Source organism: Phaseolus vulgaris, chromosome 6, assembly GCF_000499845.2.
Source record: "Phaseolus vulgaris cultivar G19833 chromosome 6, P. vulgaris v2.0, whole genome shotgun sequence".
In the NCBI taxonomy this organism is placed as follows: domain Eukaryota; kingdom Viridiplantae; phylum Streptophyta; class Magnoliopsida; order Fabales; family Fabaceae; genus Phaseolus; species Phaseolus vulgaris.
The window spans coordinates 21,417,633-21,442,589 of NC_023754.2; the positions used below are offsets into that span (position 1 = coordinate 21,417,633).

Consider the following 24,957-nt stretch of genomic DNA (forward strand, 5'->3'; position numbering starts at 1 on the left):
GCAAAAGTATATTTAATTATTTTTCATTTTAAAAGGAGCGTCTTATTAACACACTGCACCTTGTAAATTAACTGAAATGTGTTGAAATTGAAACTTTAAATTTCAGTTTTTTATCATTAGAAGAAAAAATCAGGGATCATAATGAATAAATGATAACTGTCACTAATTGAAATATTTCGTTGAAATTCCAACATTAAATTTCAGTTTATTATCGTTAGAATAAAAAAATATGAGAATACTTTTACCTATTAAATGAATATTACCTTATTAATTAAGAACAGTGTTTTAGTAGTATTATGTAAATCTAGAAATAAAATGATGATTTTGTATAAAGTAATGGAATAATTTGAAAGAGGCCAAAGATAAAAATGAATATTCAACTCAGTACATTTGTTTTGAAAAAACTAAAAGAGTGTATTTGAATAAAGCGAAGTCAAGGATATTTGAATAGACTCTGTGACTTAGCCCATATAAATAATAAAAAAAACATTTTTTATAATAGTTTTCTTCATTTTATTGAATTTGTTTATATGAAAAAAAAAAACTATTTGTTGCTATTTTTGAAAACTTTCTCGTCCAATTAATATGATTAATTTAATTAATTAATCAATCAATCAATCAAATTATTAAAAAAAACATCTAAAAAATCTAAGTGTCCTTATTAAATAAATAAAAAATATATAACTTAATTATTCGTATTAGGATTTAATTTTTTTATATTATTATTTATTTTCTTAATCAATTATTATGGATTCTAGTTATTCGTATTATGATTTATTATATCATTTACTGTTTGTTTTAGGATTTATTATATCATTCACTAGATTTGTTGCTTGTTTAAGATTTATGATTGTATTCTTGTTTGATTGTGATAAAATTATTTTTATAATTATGTGAGAAAGATATTTTTTAACTTATTTGTTAGTATCAAATCTTAATTTTTTAATTAGTTTTGAGGGTTGGAATCTTCTCTACCACTACACAACGTCTTAAATGTAAGTGATAAAACTTGTTTAAGGTATGTTGGTGTGTATCAGTACATAACTTTTCAATTTTTTGAGTGATAATAATTATTAAAGGTAGATGGAAACTTATCTACCACTAGAAGAGCTATAGTGCAATTTAATGCGAGAAAGAATGAGAATGAAAAGTAATAAATTCTTAAATTTAGTGTTATGAACCTCTACAGTCTTTCTTATATTTAATGCAGAGAATTATTAAATTGAGTGGAAACAAGATTGATGAGTATGAGTTGTAACCAAAGCAACTTATAATTATACTAATGTTTATGCACAATGAACATTGTTTTGCTTTGCATAATCACTACTACAACGTGTACAATTCAACAACCTGGCATTTATTATTATCATTATGGGTATATTAAACTAGATTAACAGAGCTTATGGTGCAATTTTTTAAAGCTAATGGGAGATAGATTAACAGATTTGAAGAGCACAGATGATGAAAGAGTGTGTTATGAATTGGTTTTTTGTAGTTGCTTTATTTTCCGGCTATTTATATCATCAGAATGTTTATAGAAAGTGAAGGCATGGTGGGTCTCACATACTTACATCCCATTCGTCACTGTGCTCCTCTATTTTTGCCCTTCAATTAATGCTAATTCTTATGCTCCACTCACTTCTTTTTTCTATACAACATAAGAAATAAAATAAAAACAAAAATATATATTTTCCTATTTTTCTAATAACCTAAAACCACATAAAAAAATATAAAAATCCATACCTTTTTCAAATTAAAGTTGTGCACTTAGCATAACTTATTATTGTAATATTTTTAAAATTTATTTATTCTATTAAATTTGTGGAGAAATTACACTATAACGATAAATTTTCTGATCTACTTAGTGCTTGCTTGTGAGATGGAAGTAGAGATAAAGGGGGAAAGGAAACGAGTTATTTGAGCAGAAAATATTACTTTGACACTGTAAAATAAGATAAATTAATTCTATGTACTATTGATGGTAATTAAAAAAACAAAATAATTTAGAACTTGTTCTTTTCCGATATTAATGTTTTTTGAATTTATATTGTATTGTCATATTTTATTTCTATTAAAAATGAATAATGAAAAAAAGAATATTGAAATTGAAGCAGTAGGTGAGTAAATGGTGTTAAAATATCCAAAATGTTGAAATAGAGAAACTAGAGATTAGCACTCACGAAAATTTAAAATCGATAATCATCGACATAGGTGTAGATACAAATCGTAGGTAGTAGTATCTAAGGACAACTAGAATGAAGCCAAGCGAGATTAGGGAGCGATACACCCTTGCTCTTCAATTCCTCTTCACTGGCAATACAACAATTTATAGAACAAGACAAAGCTTTCTTTGCAAAACGAGGAAAAAAAAAATTAAAGGCACCTTTTTCTTAACTAATAACAATTGGTTGCCCAAGAAATTTCTAGTAAATTCTTGGAGAAACCCTCCAACATAGAACTATAATGTCAGCTGTGGCTGTGTGCACAAAGAAAGACCAATTTTCTCTGCCAACAAGTATCAAAGCCTCAAGCAATTTAACCCAGAGATACCATACCACCATTCTACTTGCTACTCTTCTTCTACGTCCTCCGTCCTCTGATGCACTCCATCTCCACCTTTTGCCGCTGTCTGCTGCTTCTTATGTTTCTTACTTTTGGCTTTCTTTGCCTTCATTCTGCGTTTCTTCTCATTGGCGTCCACCCACTTGTAGTCCGCAGGTATGTTGAAAGGATCAACTTCATCCTTGTATCTGTGACTATCAGAGTCACTGGACTGCCCCCCACGACTTCCTTTCATCCATGAAATCCACGAACTAGAGCCATCTGATTCCTTGGATTTGGCATCGTGGAAATGTGCTGGGCTAGAGAGTGGAGTTGAAAACTCCTCCACAGGCTGAAGCTCCTCAAATTTTGTAAAAGTGACAAGAACCCTGATGGTAGGAACTATCGGAATAGCAACCTGAGTACCAGAGGTTATTATTATCATTAAAACCAAAAACTTTTATAAACAGGTATGGATGCTGAAAAAATGTGATGACAGAGAGTAGCAGACTGGTAGAAATCAGGTATAAATTGCACCAACACTCGAACAAAATTTGATTTCTTTGAAGTAGATCAGCTAAGTGCCTGATCATCTAACTCCTGGTCAACTGAAATATAAACTATTCAATGAGGAAAGTCTAAGTGTGATAATCATCTGTATCTGCGAAAGGCCAAAACAGAGAGGGAGTAACATTAAATCTAGAAAAACCCCTCCAGTTCATTGTCTTATCCAGACAATAGCAGCAAATCTTGGCTTTACACAGGATACACAATTTTGTATCATTTAATAATAGGTTGGCATAGTTTAAATTAACAATTAACAGTACAGGTGTACCGTGTGAATATGATATTCACTCAAAAAGACACATATAATCTACTCATGAACAAATAAAGTACAAGAAACAACAGAAAAGATAAACCCATTCAGTCAGAATCTCATTAAACTTGTGAAACTTCAAATGTTCGTTAGGTATGTGTGTTTTGTCATGAAAAATCATGAGAAAGATTGTAAAATGGGACATTCTTGTGCATTTTGGAGGGTGCAGATCTGTGAACAGTGCGAAATCACTGATTTTGCTCGTAAGATTGTGAGATCATAAATCTTTTGCGAGCCAATTTTTGCTGATGCAGCCAGGTTTAGTGGGTTCAGTTTTGCAACCCAGTTTGCAAAAGAAAATCTGACTTTGGCCTAGGGTTCTGTTTTCGGATGTTCTGATTTTGTCCTCTGGTTATATGATCTAATCTTTGATTTGGTGCTTCCAGTGCCTGTTATGACTCGCACGTGAACTAATGGATATGAATGAACCTTCAATTTAGGTTTACGAGTTTAGTTAACTATTCACTTGGTATCATATTTATTATGCAAAAATATATACTTAAGTATAACTTTCATTTTCAGTATGATATGAAGTTTTAGCTGACTCTATGCCAACAAAAACCAACTACAGGAGATATGGGCATGCTGTACTGCGAGTGCAGAGCAACAGTTCATAACATATAAAGAACTAGTGGTTATGGTATTTAGATTACCTTGACAGGAAAAGTTCCATGAGGAAGCTTAGTTGTCAAAAGTTCTCTGAGTCTTCTAATAGCCTTAACCTTATTTGCTAAGATGTCAAGTAGAGGCAGAAGCTCATCAGTTTTCAGAGGAAAATCTGGCGTCAACCACAACACGGGCCTTAAACCCTTTTTATACTCACTCTCATTCTTTGACTCGGTGTTTGTTCCTTTCTTCTTCTTCTTTTTATTGATTTTGTCTTTTCCCTTCTTAATATCTCCACTATCCTCCTTCAGAGACTCAGATGCTAACTTTTGTTGATCAACAGATCTCTGATTGCTACCTTCTGAGCCAAACTTGGAATTTTTCTTCACACTTTTGGAATCCTCAGGGTCATCACTGCTGCTCTTCAAACTTTTCTTGTTCCAACCAAACCAGCTCTTCTTTTCTTTAACCATGCCATTGGCTTCAGAATTCTCACAGGAAGCTGCAGAACCATTTTCTTGACCATCAAAGGCTCCATTTTCCTCATCCTCATATGCACCATCAGAGTTTCCCATATGTAGTGCAGAATCCAATTGCATTCTTTCCTCAGCAGTCAGAACATCATCATATTCGTCATTGTTTTCCCCATTTATCATGCTTTCTCCATCCTCCACAGCAAAAAGCTCTTCATCAGTCATAGCACCTGGAACCCGCCTTGACTTCACACTAACCATCACATGAAGCATGTCATACACTTTTGCCTTCCAACTCCCAACCATCTCAGTCTTCTCCTGCCGCCTCCAATTTAAATGGGGAACAAGCTCAGCCTGAGTAACGTCAATACCTGGTCTATACATATTTGTCTGAGACATCAAGGAAACTTCGTGAGCAACTTCAGACTCTGTTGGCTGTGTACCAGCTCCTTCCAAAGCATTCGTAATTTCCTTCTCCTTATGAGAAAGAGCAATCAAAGAACCAGGTGGCAGAGTTAAGTTACCCTCCTCTGCAACATAGCCCTCTCCAAGGAACAAAAATGTCTGGTCCGATCGTTGGATACGCAAGCCATCAAAACCAGCAAGGGTCATATCAGCACGGAGATTAGACCCACGCTTCCAAATCCGATAAGTGTCAGAAGGAGCTATTCGCCCAATAAAAGGAATGACAGAGCTCTCAAAATGAAAACTTATCTCCATATAAAAATCACGAATTCGGGACGCTGAAGCAACAATGCGGGGAAGCCTACGACACCATTTGGCCCAAGCCAAAGGTTGATAGTGCCGTGCAATAATCATGGCAATAGCTTCCTCTCTAGTGCACACTGCTTCTTGGAGAGCACTCCAACCATGTTCATTCTGTAGACTCCAATCCGCACCAGCAGCCATCAGAATCTCAGCAGACACTGGATCCCGAAGTCGCACTGCAAGGTGAAGAGGGGTCTCCCTACCAGGAACATCACGGCGATCAATAACAGCAGAAACCTCATCCGAATGAAGTTCAGCAGCAAGAGATTCAGCCTCCGTGATGACCTCCCCAGCCTTAGCAAGCCGGGGAAGGGATGCAACAATGCGCCTCAGGGCAGCATGGTCGCGCCTGGCAACAGCCAAGTGAGCAGGACTCTGTGCGTATCTACTTAAATCTTCCATCAATTTCTCTCCCACCTCTCTCTTGTCCCTTCTCCCCGCTCCTAGGCTACTATCATGAATGATTCCATTGCCTTCCATTATCCGTACACCTTGAGTTACGAAGCAGAAACAGCACACACTTCACGCATACCTTGGCCTTGCCCTACCCACTCAAATCAAACAATTCACGCCGTTCCAACGACAAGGGAAGACCACAAAAATGGGTAATCCGAGTCTATTTGCTGCCCAATTCCAACCCTCCTTTCCCCGCCACAATGAAGCAACCTCCACTATCAAATTACAAGAGATTACTTCACTTGCATTAACGATTTCGAAGCAATAACGGCAAAAGCAAGATTTAGCGAACTGTTTTTGCTCCAAAATCCTATTTTGGTCCGGAGCCCAAGTATGCAGCAAGCCGATCCAATCAAATCTGCAAACAAAACAAGTCTGAGCCTAAACCACCGAACAAAGTTACAAGCACGGAGTGCCAAGACTTATAATTAAACCCACTTAGCGTGTGTCCATTAAACAAAAAGTCTCGAATTGTAACCGCTTCCAGAAAAAAATAATGTTGTAAAATATAAATTAAAAATCAGAAGCAGAACAACAGAGAAAGCAAGAAAAAAAAAAGAGAGAATAAGATTGGCGTGTTGGGAAGAATTAAGAAAGAGAGGAAAGAAGAATGGAAGACCTGCGTAGGGCGAGAAGGCGAGAGGATCCGAGGAGTTGAGAGGGGATGTGTTGGAGGAGCAGAGGGTGTGATGGTTAGGGTTCTTGAGAGAGAATTGAAATTGAAATTGGGAGAGAGAAAGAGAGATGGGGAGATCGGAGGGTGGGAATGAAAGGGGAGAGATGAGATCGAAGGGTGAGGATGGATTGGCGAGGGAGGGAGCATTAATGCTGACAAATGACAACACGAGAGGACTCAAAAGGATAGAGGACGGAATCGGTCACGACTCGGTCCTCCACTCTGACTCGGAGGTCCCTCCCCAACATCCCGCGCTCTACTGTTCTCTGTCCGTCTCTGTTTACCCTTTCATTTTTTCCATTTCATTTTATCTTTCTTTAATCTTACTTTTCCCCCACTTATATAAATAACTTCAATTCACGATTCCTAACACTAAATAACTTATCTTAAAAATAACTTACATTTTCTAATTTATTCAATTTTTTTTTATTCTGATAAAGTTTTTCGATTACCACCAGATTCAATTATCGTACATAAAATTATTTAAATATGAAACAATTATAGTTAATGTTGGTTTAAATAAAATTCAGTCAACATTTTAAAAAATTGAAACAAACTATTAATAAATAATAATGTTCGTGTTAATAATAAAAAAAATATTATAGATATTTAAATAATCACGACTGACATAAAAAAAATATTTGGGGTAGATCTTCTTAAGACTGGTGTAAAATAGATTCTCTATTTTTTCATAATTAAGTTTTGGAATATTCTTTATATGTGTCGTCTTGATTTGTACTTAACTTTTAATTGATATTCAATTAACATATTAGATAAAATGGAACTTGACATAATCAAAACACATGCACACACGATTTAATCAGCGTTTATAAAATGCAATTGATTCATGTCTTTTAAGTTTTTGGCTTGTTGTATTTAACCATCCAATCAAAATATTTAGGGTGTTGTATGTTTGCTCTAACATGTTGAGCATGAAATAATAATGATTTACGATGATAACAAAAATAATTATGCTAATTTAAATAAAAATTTATACTATTTTAAATAAATAAAAACTCAGTCGACATCATCCAAAATTAGTTGTCCAACAATATTCTAATCTTACTTGCATAGAGGACTCCTAAACCAAAATCAAGTTGTGGAGAATATGAAAAAAATATACATAAATTTGAAAATCAAAATTTTAAATAATTACTTTTAGGTAGAATTTGAAATTATGTTTTTTAAGTAATCCAAATACTCTTGTAAAATTATTGAATTTCAAATTCTTTTTGAAACTCCTTCCCAAACAATATCCTTTGTTATAAAGTATTTCAAATTTTCCATACAAATAAACTACTAAAAATTTCTCATCCAAACACAATATAAGAAAATTAACGATTTCATTCAATCATACAAAGTATAACAATACTAGTATACACTAAAATTTGCTCAAATATGCTAAAAACAATTTCGTTCAAACGAGACATAATCATATCCTTAAAACAAATTTCCAAAATTTATTCTTACATAATTTTGTTAAAAAAGCAGTGTGGTTACATATCCATAAAATATAAAAGTCAAATATTTAATTATTTATAATAATTCCATGTATTCTTATTTCATCATAACTTGATTAGACTTCATAAATATTGATTTATTTTAACATAAGTAAATTTAAAACAAGTTAAAATATTATTTCAAGTTGATTTCCAATCATGTTCATATAATAACAATGAAAGTAAGAGTTGACTCATGGATAGAGGATTCACAAGTGTAATCTGTTTTAATGATCTAATAAAAATATCATCCTATTCCACTATTTCAAGTTCATCAAACAAACAATTGTAAACATTAAAAATTGGTCTTGTCAAATAAAATATTAATTAATCAATATTATATATCTACATTGGAAAAGAATATGAGATTTGGACATGTCTTTTAAACGGTATATTCGTGTCGGACACATGTATTTGAAATCGACACTCACATTCTCAATACATGCATCGGTTAAGTGTCTAATTCAAAACATATTTGTTGGATTTTTGACAATTCTAATATTGTTCTAATACAATTTAAAAAAGAGAAATACATTGATTTTCTAAAAACTAAAATTTATTGTATAAAATTTTATTATAATTACAAAAATAAGGAACAATTTCTTTTAAACTAGTCATGAAAAATATTTTTCTGCTAAAAAAAAACTGAAACATACTTGTGCACATAAATTTTTATTGTCAATTTATATAATTCATAATTATATAATATATAGATCTATATCTTCATGTCTTACATTTTAGAGATTATACGTATCTCCGTGTTTGTGTTATATCAGTGTTTGTGTTACATAAAGAAGTTATCAGTAAAAAGTTCACATAAGAATTATTATTTTTTAAATGAAGACAAATCCTAGAACTTGGAAAATAATTTTATTTTTTACATAAGATCTTGTATATAATGTTTGAGGTCCAAATTAATATTGAAACTTACAATTAGCTATGAGGGATATATCATTTGAGGGATATATCATTTAAGGATGTGTATTAATATTTACGTATAAAATTTACCATAGTTACAATTTTGTTTTTAGGTAAAACGTTTATACTTAAAATGAGAGTCTACAATATGCACATATAAAACTTTAGAAATGAGTTTATATATATCAAAACCCTAAAACCTAATTGGTATAAAATCGTCTTGAGTTGTTTTATCACCTTGACAAATTTATCCAAACATAGAAATCATTCATATGATTTTGCTTTTGTATTTAAGATATCCTCTATCACATACATACTTGCATATTAAAACTTAAACACATGACTTTTTGGTAAATATTCACTACTTAGCTTCTCTAACACCTAACCAACTAATGTGTTTGAGTATTGTTTCTTCACAACTCACCAAATTTCACCTTTTTAGTCACATCCTTAAACTACAACATAAACATACCATACTTATTTATACCTTGATAAACATCATTTGAAAAATCAAAATATTGCATGCTAGGTATAATAAATCATATTCTAGTTTGGAAACCTCACTCACACCGAAGTTTGATCAATTTGGTCATTGATTACATATAAATTTTAAAACTATTGTTAAATAGATAAATAATGATCATTTATCATCCTATACTACTAATGATCTTTTTTTCTATAATTTCGAAGATAAAAATTTATCCTAAAATATTTATCATAAATTTAAACCAAGCAACCTAGTGAAACTTTCCATATTGCAGTCATGACTTTCACTCATTGTCAAGGAATCTATTTTCAAAAGTTTTATTACCAAACATTTTTTCATGGATGATAAAGTATTTTACATAAACATTTTAATTAAGAATTTGGAAAATAATATGTTCCTCATTTGGAGCTCTACATAATTTTGCACTAGATTTATGAATTGTTGTATTTTTCTTTTTTTTATGTTTCCTGTAACCCTATTTCTTTTAAAAAAATCATGTTAGTTTGATAATTGTAGAAGTGGATATGTAAATACACTTGTAAACTTATATTTTCATTAAAAAACAAAATGTAAGGCTCTTAAATCTATTATTCAATAAGAATGTCTACATAATTTATATTAATAAAAGGGTTTTTAATAAAAAAAAATTATTAATTTTTCACATATATATATATATATCAATAGTTACAAATAATATTGTATTAAAATATAAATTACTTTTCGTAAATTTAAATGGTTTACAACTTAATAAAATTAATCATTTCATATTATAATTTAACTATATATAAATAAAGTAAACCATATTTATTTATTATTTATTATAGTCATATGAATTTTAACATTTACTACATGTACTTTACAAACTAAAATATCAGTTTTGTACATTATTTAACGCACATGTGTTGGGTATATATAGCAGATAAATGAAAATAGTAAATATGTATATTTAATATGTCTGATGAATTTAACGTATTGAAACTACAGTACTTGTTTTTTTTTTCTCTAGTCAAATGTATTTATGGCTCCAATTATAATTCAATATGCATAAGTTAAATTAAACTATTTATTATGACTTTAGTTAAAATACATATTTCTTAAGAAACCTTGTTATTTTATTATTTGAGTAATGACCAGTTTTTCATTTGTAATATGAGGTGCGAATTACCAAAACTTTTTTATTATTATATAAGATACAAATATATTTGATGTTGTGAACTGTATAGGTCGGTATCGAATGAGTTATGGACAAATTAGTATTTGGTTTGTGCTGACTGACACAGTTAAAATTATTAAGCTCGAACATAAGGTTAGCAGGTCCAAAAAGTGATTAAGCATTAGATAATATATTTTTAATTATGATTCAAACTTTAATCCGGACGCACAACAACAAATTTATGACAATGATATAAATAATTACAAGTTTCGAAAAAAATGTATGTCATCATCACACATTTATTACACCGAGATCTTACTTAAACGTAGTGTCTTTTGCATATACCAGTGCATTCCGATCTAGTGTTGATGAAGGAGTGAAAAATAATAAAAGAAGATAAGGGATAACCATTCAAGTCAAGAAATTTACTTAATGAAGTAAAAAATAAGGAAGGTAACCGACCGATCGAAGAATAAAAATAAGGTAATAGTTATCTAAGTCCCAATCATACAAGAACAATAACATGTTTAAAGTTTACTATATAATAAATTATTAAAATTTTTTAAATTTAATTATTGATTATAACTTTGAATAAAAAAATAATAAATAATAGTTTAGTCGAAGACAACAATCATTCACACCCAGTTACTGGCTTCACAAGAGTACATCATAAACCATCATTTTTAATGTATGCGTACCTTCAAATATACTTGTTTTATAGAATTTCACTTTAGGGTGGCTACTATTTCAATGGTAGAATTTTGAGATAACTTAATTTGTAATTATCCTACATTAACACAATTCTTTGACTATGAAAAGTTATATATAATCATCATTTTTTTTATCCATAACAATTAACTTATGTGTATATTGTGGAATTAAGGATATGCTTTTATGTGAAAAATCAATATTTAAATTTGTTAATATATAAAGTAAAATACTAACGTTGATTAACGTTATTTCAAATTAATGAAATTAAATTTATTTTTAGTAACTAATTGGACATACTTCTCAATGTTCAAAAGATGTAATAAAAAAACACCTTCAAAAGTTATATTAATGATTTTGTTATTCACAAAGAGACTTGTCCCCACTCTCATTCTGCTCATAATTTTTATTTTTAGTTTTTTTTTGTGAGTGGCACTCAAACGCTCATGAAGTTTCTTTGGTTTTAAGGTGCTATCATTCATATTTAAATTATCACAGTTAAAGGTAAAGTTTGCTTTCACGAATCTCAAGTTACATCTAGTGATTATTCAAAAGTTATAACATTTTTTTGTAGAATATGAAATTAAGTAAAAATTGAATTAATTTTTTTTATAAGTAATTATGTAGTGTAGAATTTTGATCTCTAGTTTATTTTCCTTGTTTTGCATTCATCCTAATTCTTGAACTATATGTTATATTATGGAGACATAATGAAAATTTACGCAAAGTTTTAATTTGATTGGTAGGGGTTGTTGGGTTGTATGTTAGATTATATAAGGAGTTATCTAGGTAGGTAATTTACAACAACCTAGCTAGCTAGGTTTGTTAATGGTTTTACATTTTATGAATGCACAATACGTTGTCTTTAATATTTTTTTTAATGTATTTCAAATTATTTTTTAAAAATAATAGTAAATTTGTAAACTTATATTTTATATTTTTAATAAAAATTAAAAAATTCATCACATTACTTTCGAACTTCAATAAATTTTTTCCACAAATTCATTCTACATACTTTAATCCAAATAATCTCATATTTCTCACAATTTCATATCAAAACACTCGAAATTATTGTCTCAAATCATTACCTAATTCAAATAAACCATAATGAAAAATTATGCTAAAATTTTATTCTTTATTTTAGTTATTGATTAAAAATATATTTATCCTTTTGTATTTATTGAAACTGTCAATAAAGTGATATATTTCACGAGTTGGATACTTCTTCTACTACAAGTGTTTTCTATTTCTTAAAAAAAATATTCTTCAATAAATTTGTAGAATTTGCTTTAAGTTTTAAAAATGTTTTTTTTTCATTTTTGATTTTTTACAAAAAGTTTTATTTCTATTTTGGTCATTATCATTTATATTATATGTTAAATGAGTATGTCATCGATTTATACGAACGACACGTTTTTTCTTTTAATTTTGGTTTCTCTAGAGGAAAAAAAATAATCAAAACGTTGTAAACAATACTGTTTTTCTTTTATTATATTTTACATCCCTTATTTTTTGGATCTTTCTTATTTAATAGTAAAACTCAATTGATGAAAAAATATGCATAAAATCATATACCGATATTTATCCTTATTGAGTTTCACTATTCAATAAAGAAGACTACAAGAAATAAGGTCACAAACCTTAATTGAAAGAAAAAAAAATATTATTTCTACTACTACATTGCTTATTTTTTTGATTTAAATAAAATAATTTTAAAAAATATATGTTAGTTCTATACTTAAAAGAATGCCAATGAATAATAGAGATTAAAGTAAAAAAAAATACAAATAACTAAAATAAAAAAAACTACAAATTCATTGGGAATAAAAGATGATTTTATATATATATATATATATATATATATATTATTTCATGACTGAACTGTATAAGTAAACAAAAGATAATAAAATAAAAATATTTTTTATCAAAGACTACAAACAGATTTTTATATTGAGATCATAAATCAAATTCATAAATATATGTAGAAAAAACATTTAAGCCTTAATTTTAATTAATAACTTTAATTTTACACAACTTTTTAGCAATTTTTTTGTACATTTGAACATTTAATATGACTTTCAATTGAAGCTCATACATGAAAGATAAATAAGTGTTTATGTGATGACCCAATATAAATAAGATTTTTGACTATTACAAATTAATTGAAATTGAAATATAACAATGAGTTATTAGGAGAAAGTCTAATGCATCTTATATCTTGTTATCATTAAAGGTTATCTTCTTAACTTATGTTCTGTTTTTTTTATAGGACATACTTTATTATTTAAAAATATTTTCAAATGTTATTATTGTATATAATTTTATTATTATATGTATTTTGTATTTGGTATTGTTAGTGATAAAGTGACATTACAAAGATAAAAGATGTGATCCAACCATCTTATTGTACTATAAATTATATGATGTTAGAAACTTGTCACAAACTCCTGAAAAAACTATAACTCAAGATGTTTTGAAGCACATAACTTACAACAACGATATTTTTATATGACAATATAAGAAAGCACATCCATGCATAAAGAATTTAGACTCTAGTATATAACAAATAATCTACACATAAATGTGAAAAATATAGAGGACCTTCAAGTATTATAATACCATTGCTTGTCTTTTGAACAATATGGAATATAAAGAGAGATTAATTGTAAACTATTTATAATTGTGAAGTAATATACTTTGAAAATAAGAAATGTGTATTTTTCATTTTTCGTATCCACTCGTGTAAGAACGAACATTAAGACTCACTATTTTATTATTATATAAGCTTTTTGTACTTTGCATGAAAAAAGTTTATGTACTCATATTCCCACTCAAGGGGAATTTAAATGTATAATTTTAAAAAGTTTTGGTTGGAGATCCCACATTGAATACTTAGAGATGAGAAAATTTGATAGTATATATATAAGTGAGTGTATACCTCACCTTATGAATTGACTTTATCAGATTGAGTTAAACCTAAAATTCACTTTTTAAAATGATATTAAAGTCACTTAGAGTTTATTCTAGTGAGAATTTATTGGGCTTACCAAACCATCCGCCATCGGACTACCCATAAATATATAGTCTCACACACAAGTTGGTCGGTCTTGACGTATGGAGTGTTAAAGATTACACATTGACTAGAGAGATAAAAACATTTCATAGTATATAAGAGTGCAAATTTTGTCTTATGAGCTGATTTGGTAAGGTTGAGTTAAACTAAAAAGTTTATTTCTTAATTTTTTTTGTATTTAGCCTGCACAAATGTTATATAATTGGATAGTAAATGTTATATAATGGGATATTTGAGATGACTTTATATATTTATTATAAATTAGAAATGACAATTATAATACTTAACTTATGATGAGGAGCTTATTTTATAAGAGTTAGACTTAAAGTTTCTTTCTTACAACTTTATTTAGCTTGAAAAAGTATGTTATGTACTTAGATAATTATATTGTAAATTAGAAATTAGTTATGATATATAGTGATTTTTTTTTCCAATTTGCATTGAATAACTGTAAGTGAGATTAAGATTCCTAGTGTAAAGTTGTGTTATTACTTATTTTTGTGGTTGATACATAATATTTCTTAGTATTTATCCTTTTAAAAAGACTTCCAAACAATTATTCAAATAATTTTTTAAAAAGTAATGGGTATATGTTAACTTTTCTAAAACATCTGCATGCAATAATGTATTTATATGTACTATTTAATATGTGTATAAAATAATAAATATAGGTTAATAACATCTACATGCAATAATCTATTTGCACTAACATATGCATTTTTTTAATCTTTGGGTAGAGTAAATATTATTAGATAACATAATCATGGACAAAACTTTATATTGTAATTTGGATAGTATTTAATTTATATTTTTTACATTCCCGCATCAATTTCAAATACTTATTCATGTATGATTAATATTTATCTATATTTGATTAGATGTTTTCATTTGTATATTATTTTAATGTAAGCATTAAATGGTTTCTTAAAAAAATTAAAATTTCACTTTTAGAGTCTTTGAAATTAATATCAAGATTGTGCTCAGATATAATTCTTTTACTTTTAAAAAATAAAAATATTTCTATAAAAGAAAAGAATATAAAGGAAAGAAACAGATTAGAAAGTCACAGAGAAAAAAAAAAGAAGAAAAAAAGACAAGAGAAATCGAAAAAATAAAAAGAACATGAAAATTTAACTTTCTTAATTTTTGTAAAATTTAAAATTTAACAATTTTAAACCATCAAACTAATTTTATGCATTTATATATTTCAACTTCTCTCTAATTTTCTCACCAAAATAATATATTTTACAACCATCTATTTTAAACTTGGTTAAAGTTATTACTCTCATATTTTTTTTTATTCAAACACAATATGAAAATATTCAAATATATATAATTACAAATACATTATTATTTTTTTACAGAATATTCATATGTAATACTATTGAAATGATGGAAGGAGAAGTTTGGACAAACAAAAAAGTTTGAAAGTTTCTTATTTTAGAGGAGAAAGTGAAGATGGTAGAATAAGCTTCAGGAAGAATAAGTTTCAGTTCACGAAAGAATGAAAAAAAAAATATTATTATTTGAGAAGAAAAAATGAAATAGATTAAAACACTTATTATTTCAGTTAAAATAAAAAATAATAGTCCTATCATAAACCATCATAATAAATATTTCCTATGTTATTTTTAATTTTAACTGTGATAATAAACTTTATAATTATTAAAAAAAATACTATCATTAAACTATCAAGTCATTATTTTTTTCCACTATTGTTGGTAACCTATTGAGTTGGAAAATAAAAATAAAATTGAATGAAGGAGTGTTGGTCCATGGTGAGTGGTCCATGAGTAAGAAGTGAATGAATTTTACAATATGGTGTGTGTTTTTGCTTCCAACTACCATCCGACAACTTTGGGTGTCCCAAGTTTTGGAGTTTTGGTTTGTAGTATACATCACTTCTTAAATTCTCTTATGGTCCCTTTCTCCATATCTCCCTAATATATTTTCTTCTCCATTATCTTCTTGCAATCACTCACACTATTCCACTAAAAAATTAGAATAAATTTTTGGATAAAAAGTACTTTAATTGTTTTTTCTATTTTTTAAATTCTACTAATTGTTTTTTCTATTTTTTAAATTCTACTAATGATAATAAAAAATTATGAATCTAACTATTAATTAATAAACACGATGAAGTTGTACATTAATGTTTAATAAGTAATGTACTTATAACAAAATTTAACTATAATAAGATAAATAAAATATTTGTATTGGAGAGATGTTATGTAAGAGAATGCATTATGCATTTTTCCTACATTTTTGCTACCCAAATTTAACTTTTTCATTTTACTCATTCCGTACAGGAAACTTACTCTAATAAATAGACTTAGTTTTTTTTTGTGAAATGTGCATTTCTTTGTTATTAAATATACAATCAAGACTAAGAGGATAGAATTAGATCTGCTTATGCATACAAGTTAAATATTCTTAACATGTATGAATATTGATATTATAATTTATTAATTATATTATTAAAAATTAAAAATATATATATTTATTATATTTTATTTTGAAAACATATATTATTATAATTATATTTTAATATATTTGTATATGTAAATAACTTAAAATACATAAACAATTGTTATAAAAAATCTATACCTATATAGGGGATTTTCTACTATAACAGTTTTTCGGTGAACATTGCCTTTTTTCCGATTATATCCTTATTTAATATATTTCATTTTATTAATACAATAGAGTATTTTATCATTTCATATGAATGACTTAAAAAATAAAATTATTTTTTAATTTTTTAAATTAATATTAATGTATAATTTTTATATAACTCTCCACTCTTTCCTTAATTCCTTATTTTAAAGCAACCACAAAAAAAAAGAGCATACTCTCGCACATTTTCACACAAAATCTCACATCAAATAAAATAACCTTCATTTTCAATCACTCTCTGCATTCCATTTTTATGCATGTTAACTTTTTATTATCGTAAAAATTGAGTAAAAGAGGAAAAATGTGAATCCAGATGCGCTTGTGTTTCCGTAATATTAATAATGAACATGTGTAAGTTACATATAAATCTTTTATATTTTTAATTTATTTCACCAATCTTAAATAATGAAATATTTTTTTTTTTAATTTGAAATTACTGAAGTTTGAATCAGAGTACCTATTTGTATTTTTGAAGGATATATACTTGAGTCATCAGAAATATGAAAATCATATTTATTATAATTACTTTAATAAATATAATTATAAAATTATAAACAAAAATATTTATGTTTAGGGAAGAAATATTTTTTATACATAATATACTTGTGCCATTGGCTCATAAAATATATACTTGGGTCATCAATTTTAATACTCAATTAGGAATCCTCTTAATTCTAGCTACTTTAACAAATATAATTGTATTTTTATAAATTATATATATATATATATATATATATATATATATATATATATATATATATATATATATATATATATATATATGAAATACAAAACAAAATCAAAGGTATGTGTGAGATTGCGTAATTTTAAACACTATCTTTTTCCTTTTTCACTCTTTTAATTAAATATTATCAATATTATATATTTTTTCTCATGTAGATCTCTATTTGAGGCACTAATCTGAAATTCAATAAAAGATTTTATTTTTCTCATCCTCAACTATCTTTTTTATAACTTTCATCCCAACACTAGATTGGGAAAAAAATTAAAATTCAAGAAATAAAATCAGTGTAAAATGGGAATGTTGGGTTGTTTTTTAAGTTTTTGTTGCCGCAAAAGGAACCAATAGGTGATTTATAGAAAAAAAATTATTTGTACAAATTCAATCCAATGGAATACATGCATTGGTCTCTTAGATTTAAGGGACAAGAATTGACCTAATATTTTTGTTTCAATTTTTTTTCTTGGCCGATGTAATAATTAAGTATCTTCTTTTACCAAGAAGATATCTTCTTTCAATACCAGGTCACAAATAAATAGCAGAATCAACCAGGGTAACCACCATTACTCACTGTAACACATTCTTTGATTCTCTGCACCCACAATCACAATGGCCAAGAACATAGAAAAAACTACAGTGGTTTTTTTAGAAAAAGAAGATGAAGAAGAACCCGCCGAAGAATGGTGTTTTGGATGCAAGGATGGTGGGCAAATGATCATCTGTGATCACCCGTGAGTCTTTCATTTTATTTTCTTTTAGTTCAGTGTTAGTTGATCAATGGGTGTTAGTGAACATTTTTGTTTATTATTTTTTCAGGAATTGTGGGAAAGTTTATCACCCTGATTGTGTTGGAAAGGATGCAGCTTTTTTTGACATTGTAAAATCTTGGTTTTGTGGTAAGTTTATTAGATTTATGAGTAATGTATTACCTGCCTTATGCATGCAACATATGTATTATTCTCCGATGTTCTGTCCGAAGACAATCCAGTGATAAAAAATACAAAAGTAACATGTTTTGCATGCATTGAAATCTTTATTTTTTATCTATAATATGGGGAGGGGATAGATTTTATTCTTCTACATTTTCCCTTTTCACTGGATATTTTGAAACTTTTTAGTAAATATTCTCTTTTGGGAAGTGATAAAGTGTAGTGGGAGGTTTAAGCAAATAAAGTTGAAAATATGTTGATTTGTTTTTTTTTTATATATTTTCAGGTAGACATGCTTGTTTCCAATGCAATGAACCTTCAAAGTTTTATTGCCTTGCTTGTCCAATTGGTGTGTGCAGAAAATGCTTTGCCGCCTCAGAAGAATTTACTGTTGTTAGAGGGGTAAAAGGCTTATGCATGGACTGTTGGAAGCTAATGGAGATTGTGGAACAAAATTTAGACCATGATTCAAATGGGGTAAGTTTGATAATGAAATTTTGAATAGTTCTTAACAATTCACTTGCTTGATATGTGACCAGATGTTCCTTGCTGTCAAAAAGCTAACACATTCATGAAAATAGCTAGTTTAACAGTTGAATATTGGAAGGATCCTAAATTATGTGGCAAATTTGGTTTCCTTGTTACCATAGCTGCTCTTATTATAACTATAGTTGGTCTCCTTTTTTTATCAGAACAGCAATACTGGTTTAAAGGTTTAAACAGGCTAGTAGTACTAGTTGGTGTCATATTATACACGTATTGCTTATCCCTTTTCTTTGTATGTTCTTATTGACCTTGAAAACTTGTTTGCTTATTGCAGAACAAAATAGCCTTGAATGACAGGGAAACATACGAATGCCTATTCAAGGAATATTGGGAAATTATTAAGGCTAAAGAAAGATTGACCAGGGAGGACGTTTTTTCTGCACAGCCAGATTTCAGAACTTGTAAACCTTTTCAATATCATAAAAAAAATAGGACAGGTGAAGAGGAAGAAGTACAAAATGAGCTAAAAGAAGGATTGACAAGTGATGATATTTTTTCTGCAAGCCTGGGCTACAAAAAGTTTGAACCTTTATTACATCATAAAAAAGTTAGTAAAACTGAAGAAGAAGTACAGAATGAGGTAAAAGAAGGATTGACTGGTGATGATACTTTTGCTGCACAGACTGGCTTCAAAAAGTTTAAAGGTTTTCTGCACCATAAAAAAATTAGCAAAGTAGAAGAAGAAGAAAGTGAAGAAGAAGAAAGTGAAGAAGAAGAAGGAGAAGCAGAAGAAAGTGAAGAAGAAGAAGAAGAAGAAGAAGAAGAAAGTGAAGAAGAAGAAAATGATTTGAGGTCATGGACTAGTGATGAAGATAGTAAGTCAGCTCTTCAGTCAGCCAAACGGAAAAGGAGCAATTCAGAGGAGTTTGTGGGATGGGGATCAAAACCTCTCATTAGCTTCCTTGCATCCATTGGGAAACATGAAACTGAACCATTAACCAAATGGGCTGTCAATTCTCTCATACATGAATACATCAATGAGAAAAGTCTTGACCACCCTAGAGACAAGGGGAAGTTCCTCCCTGATGAAAGGTTGTTTCCTGTGTTTAGAAAGAAAGTTGTCTCAAAAAGGGATATATATTATCTACTTGGGTTTCACTTTGCCAAGAAAATGGATGATCCATCTGAGGATAAAAACAATGTTCAAATCAGTAACAGTTCACTGGACAAGCATCCCAATGCTAAGAAAATATGTGGAAGCAGATTGTCAAGCTTAATTGGAAAACCTCCATTGAGAAAGGGGGATTATTTTATAAAGCATAGCCAATTTGCATCCATTAATGCCTATAATATAAAGCTCATTTATCTAAAACGAAGTTTGGTGCTAGAGTTATCAAAACAGCCTGAAAGCTTTTTGGGTAAGATTGTTGGAACTTTTGTCCGAGCTAGAATAGATTCCAATGATTCTAGACAAGGGAAGTCTTACCATCTGGTGAGAGTTTTAGGTAATAAATTTCATACAGATCTGATACTTTGTGCTCACTACTTTCATTCTTTCTTTTTATTGGGTTACTTTATATTTGTTCATGTGACTTTACTCTCTTGTATCTTAATTCTTACATGATTGACAGTTTCTCTTGGTTAACTTTTAGGTGTTGAATTTGATGAAATGCCAAATAGAATTCTCTTGCAAGTTTCCATAATGCCTAAGGCCATTCCCATTTCAGAGCTATCCGATGAAGATTTCACAGAGGTACTTGCACTGAGCCTGTCATTATTTTCATGGAATCAACTATAAACATTTAATTGGAAAGACATCTTTCCAAATTTCCATTGGAAATTATTTGATTTTTACATTCTTCTCATCTCCTGGAATACATTACTTACCAATTGTGTTATTTTGCTTACAGCAAGAATGTGAGGATTTGCAGCAAAAAGTGAAAACCAGCTTGCTCCCAAAATTAACTGTTGTAAGTTATTTGATACATAAAGAACAAATGCTTTATCTGTCGAAAGATGACTATCGGAAAAATAGTTTAATTGGAACCATATTTGTACTGCATATTCTTGTCTTAGTTTTTGTATGTGTAGTTTATAAGCCATTCCCCGAATGTATCTTTTCATAGCTTAGAAAATGGTAGTTTCTTTCCATGAATATATTGCAACTCACAATTATAACTACTTTGTCTTTATTCCACTGGCAATTGACAGGCTGAGCTTCAAGAAAAGGCTGAAAGTCTTCACGAAGATATAACAAAACATGTATGCATTCCTGACTCTGCCATGCCAACATTTATCTTTGTTCGTCTTCTGGTTTCAAAATATATGATCAATAACTAATTTAGATGCATTTTCTGGATTCTATCAATAGAATATAATTACATCAAAAACAGTTGCCAAACTCATGGTTTCACCTTCTACTCATCTAACTCTATTTTGCTAATATCATGTTAAGATATGTAACTATTTATGTGTTGTCAACCAGCTAAGCTGTTTATTTTGTTGATTCATGAGTTTTTACAACCTGTAGGTCACAATGAGTCTTGTCACTCTTGTTTATCAATAAAATGGTTTATTTCACACACGCTAAAAATAGACATATACATGCATCATTTTCATTCCAGACCCAAAATACTCCTGTACCAAAGAGCTGGCAGGAGATATATGTTACGCTTGCAACAAAACTGTACTTGTGTGGTTCACTTTCTTCTACTTTTATGTAATATGGTTTAGTATTTGATGAATTAGCTGTTTGCAAAATGCCATATATTATTGTTCTTGACCATCCTCACTCTATGTTTATGTTTTTGTTAGAGCATCACAACTCGCCTTGTCCATTTGCAAAATCAAATTGACCGAGCAAATCTTAGAGGACGAACTAGAGAATATCCTTTTATATTTTACATGGAAGTTAATGATCATATGAATTCATTCTAGCATGACATTCCTACTTTCTTGCTGAGTACCAAAAATGATTGATACATGATACATTATGATGCTATGTTATGCTCCTAAGATACTATCATTGTTTAGTTTGACATTGAATCCATGTGAAAAATTGAAACCATTCAAAATACAAAAAATTTAGAAGAATGATAGTTTGTATCTCCTTAACTCCTAAGATACTATCATTGTTTAGTTTGACATTGAATCCATGTGAAAAATTGAAACCATTCAAAATACAAAAAATTTAGAAGAATGATAGTTTGTATCTCCTTAACTGCTTTTGCTATACAAAAATTGCATTACTTGAGGAAAGAGAACGACTTGAACAATCATGGAAGCAAGAACAACTCTTAAAGAGCGTACCTTCAGTTCGTGCAGAGCTGATTGAATCAAAATGTGGTGATTCTGAAGATGAACAAGATACAAATACACAGCTCTAGTGATTCCCCATTCTTATGGTAAGTTTTTGAGATGGACTCAGTTTCAGACTTTGCTTTTTACTGTTAGTAAGTTTTTAAAGTAACAGAGGAACAATATTTTATATCTCTGATCTTATATCAGAATTCCAGTGTCTGCATTTTAATCTGTTAATGTTATTTTGGATTTGTACGATGGATGATAATACTGAATAGAATCAGATGATATGCCATAGTGTAGGAAGATAATTTATCATCATGAGTGCATTTTTCATACATTGAATAATGAATTTGGTTGATAAAAATATATATCTTTGTGAATGTTTATAAAAAAATCAGAGGATAATGTGATCTTACTAAAATATTTAATTATCACTGTATTAAATTTGGTAAGAGAAATATGATATTTTTAGTATAATTTTTATTTTTATTTGAAAAATCTAGATTCTCTTCCACAAATAAATCTCATACTAAGTTCACCAACACTAAAAAAAAAGTTGGCCAAGATGATGAATGCTTTCAGAATTTTGTGTTGAAATAAGATATGGTTGCGGTTTTGAGCATGATATTTGGTGGCAATAATTGAAAAAAAAGTGATTTGCAACTACACAAGTCTCAACTCAACTGCTATATATCTTTATCTTAAATAGAAAGTCAACCAACTTTAAGCATTTATTTGTAAACGGAAAGGTATTATTTATCCAATTTGCACAACTTGAGGAGTCTAAACACTTACAATGATGCACTTTTTTACTTAGATGAAGATAAAATATAAAAAGGAGAAATATTGAAAATTATACATCTTTTTTTTCATAAGTGATAGTGAGAAAAGAACTTTGAAGTATTTTTTATTTATTTTAAATTTAGTTTTAAAAAATATCTCTCTTCCCATTTTTTTTTGTGTTTTGTGAAGAAGTGGAAGGAAGTAAATGCCTCTAATTTTTTTCAATCATAAGGTATGTAGCACAGACGTTGACATGATACGGACACAGAGATATGTATAATCTCTAAAATGTAATGTAAATGTAGGACACGGACACACATTTATATATTATATAATTATGAATTATATAAATTGATAATAAATATTTATGTGCACAAGTACGTTTCAGATTTTTTTGGGAACAAGAAGATATTTTTCATTATTGGTTCAAAAGAATTTGTTCCTTATTTTTATAATCATAATAAAAAATTATATAATAAATTTGAGTTTTTAAAAATTGTGTTAGAACTATGTTAGAATTTTCATAAATTCAATAAATATTTTTTTGAATAAATTCAACAAATATTTTTTTTAAATTGAACACTCTCCTGATAAGTGTTCTACGAGTGTCGACACCGATAAGTGTGTCTGATATGAACACGCCATTTAAGAAAAGTATCCGTAGATTGTAAGTTTTATTCTACCTTTTAGGTCTTTCGCATTAAATAGTTAATATTATTTGCACACTAATATAAATGTAAAGGATCTTTATATAGAAAAAAATATATAGAAAGTATTAATATTTTTTAATAATTATTCTTATAATAATGACTAATGTAATAATATTTTATTTAATTATATTAGAATGATATAAATATTGTAAAAAATTAAAGTAACATGTTTAATTAATTATAGGTAATCTTGCTCATGACAATTATGGTAGGTGTTTAAAGAAATCTTTTCCCTTTTCTTATATATAATCGATCATAAATTCAAATTCTTTGAACTGTTTAATATTTTATTAATGCATATTTAATGACTGTTCAATTAATTAATTAATTTATTATTATTCTGACACGAAAATGGATTAAATAGAAAAAAGCATGATGTTTAATTTGGTTAAAATATATTTAAATAAAATATTTTTTATATGCGTGTTTTAATAAATATAATTTACACAAAATAACTTTTATGCATTTACGTTGGCTAATTTAATTTATTGAAAAAAGAAATTTAATCAATTTTTTTATTTTTCTTTTGAATAAGTCATTGTGATGAAATTTATTAAAAGATATCCATAAATAAAGATCTTACTCTTAGTTAATAAAAAGTAATTATGTCTTATATAACTTTTACATTTCTGATACAATAAACAGGAGACCTTAAACCATGTATTAACTTTTGTAACTAATATTTAACAAAAAGGCAGTAAGAAAAGGTTAAGTAATATTCTTTAAATATTGATCAAGGGTAAAAATAAAAAGTTACAAAATCATTTACACATTTTATGTAATATTTAATATATTATTTGTTAATAATAGCCAACAATAAGCTATTATATTAAATACTTGTAGTTAATACTAATGGATTGCATTTAGGGAAAATAACTAATTTCTTACGGTATGACTAATCAAAATTTAAATTATTGAAGAAAAATATGTATAGTTAATATCAAAGGTTATTCGAAACAAAATAAATCTAAAAAAGAATATTTGTGGATTTTTTTTTAATTAACTCTACTCTTATAACACCATCTACTTTTTCATAAGTTAGGAGACTCAGACACTTCTCTTAAATGAACGTATCCGTGTCGGACACACGTAT

The 24,957-nt window shown here is 28.4% G+C and overlaps 2 protein-coding genes across 3 annotated transcripts; one reads left to right on the top strand and one right to left on the bottom strand.

Moving 5' to 3' along the window:
• Positions 1-2,169: 2,169 nt before the first annotated feature.
• LOC137831824 (uncharacterized) lies at positions 2,170-6,716 on the bottom strand. Its single transcript, XM_068639660.1, has 3 exons — positions 6,341-6,716; positions 4,072-6,079; positions 2,170-2,959 (listed from the first exon to the last, which is right to left on the bottom strand). The coding sequence occupies exons 2-3, from the start codon at positions 5,743-5,745 to the stop codon at positions 2,570-2,572; spliced, it is 2,064 nt and encodes a 687-aa protein (XP_068495761.1). The 5' UTR covers positions 5,746-6,079; positions 6,341-6,716; the 3' UTR covers positions 2,170-2,569.
• Positions 6,717-18,100: 11,384 nt separating this feature from the next.
• On the top strand, positions 18,101-22,689 carry LOC137831825 (uncharacterized protein At5g08430-like). Of its 2 annotated transcripts, none has more exons than XM_068639661.1 (9): positions 18,101-18,384; positions 18,470-18,549; positions 18,869-19,059; positions 19,403-20,573; positions 20,721-20,821; positions 20,979-21,038; positions 21,280-21,330; positions 21,883-21,953; positions 22,304-22,689. In XM_068639661.1, exons 1-9 carry the CDS (start codon positions 18,263-18,265, stop codon positions 22,452-22,454), a joined length of 1,998 nt encoding a protein of 665 aa, XP_068495762.1. In that variant the 5' UTR covers positions 18,101-18,262; the 3' UTR covers positions 22,455-22,689. The 2 variants fall into 2 exon arrangements, with proteins under 2 accessions (XP_068495762.1, XP_068495763.1); XM_068639662.1 differs by having other exon boundaries at positions 18,332-18,384; positions 18,942-19,059.
• Positions 22,690-24,957: the final 2,268 nt, after the last annotated feature.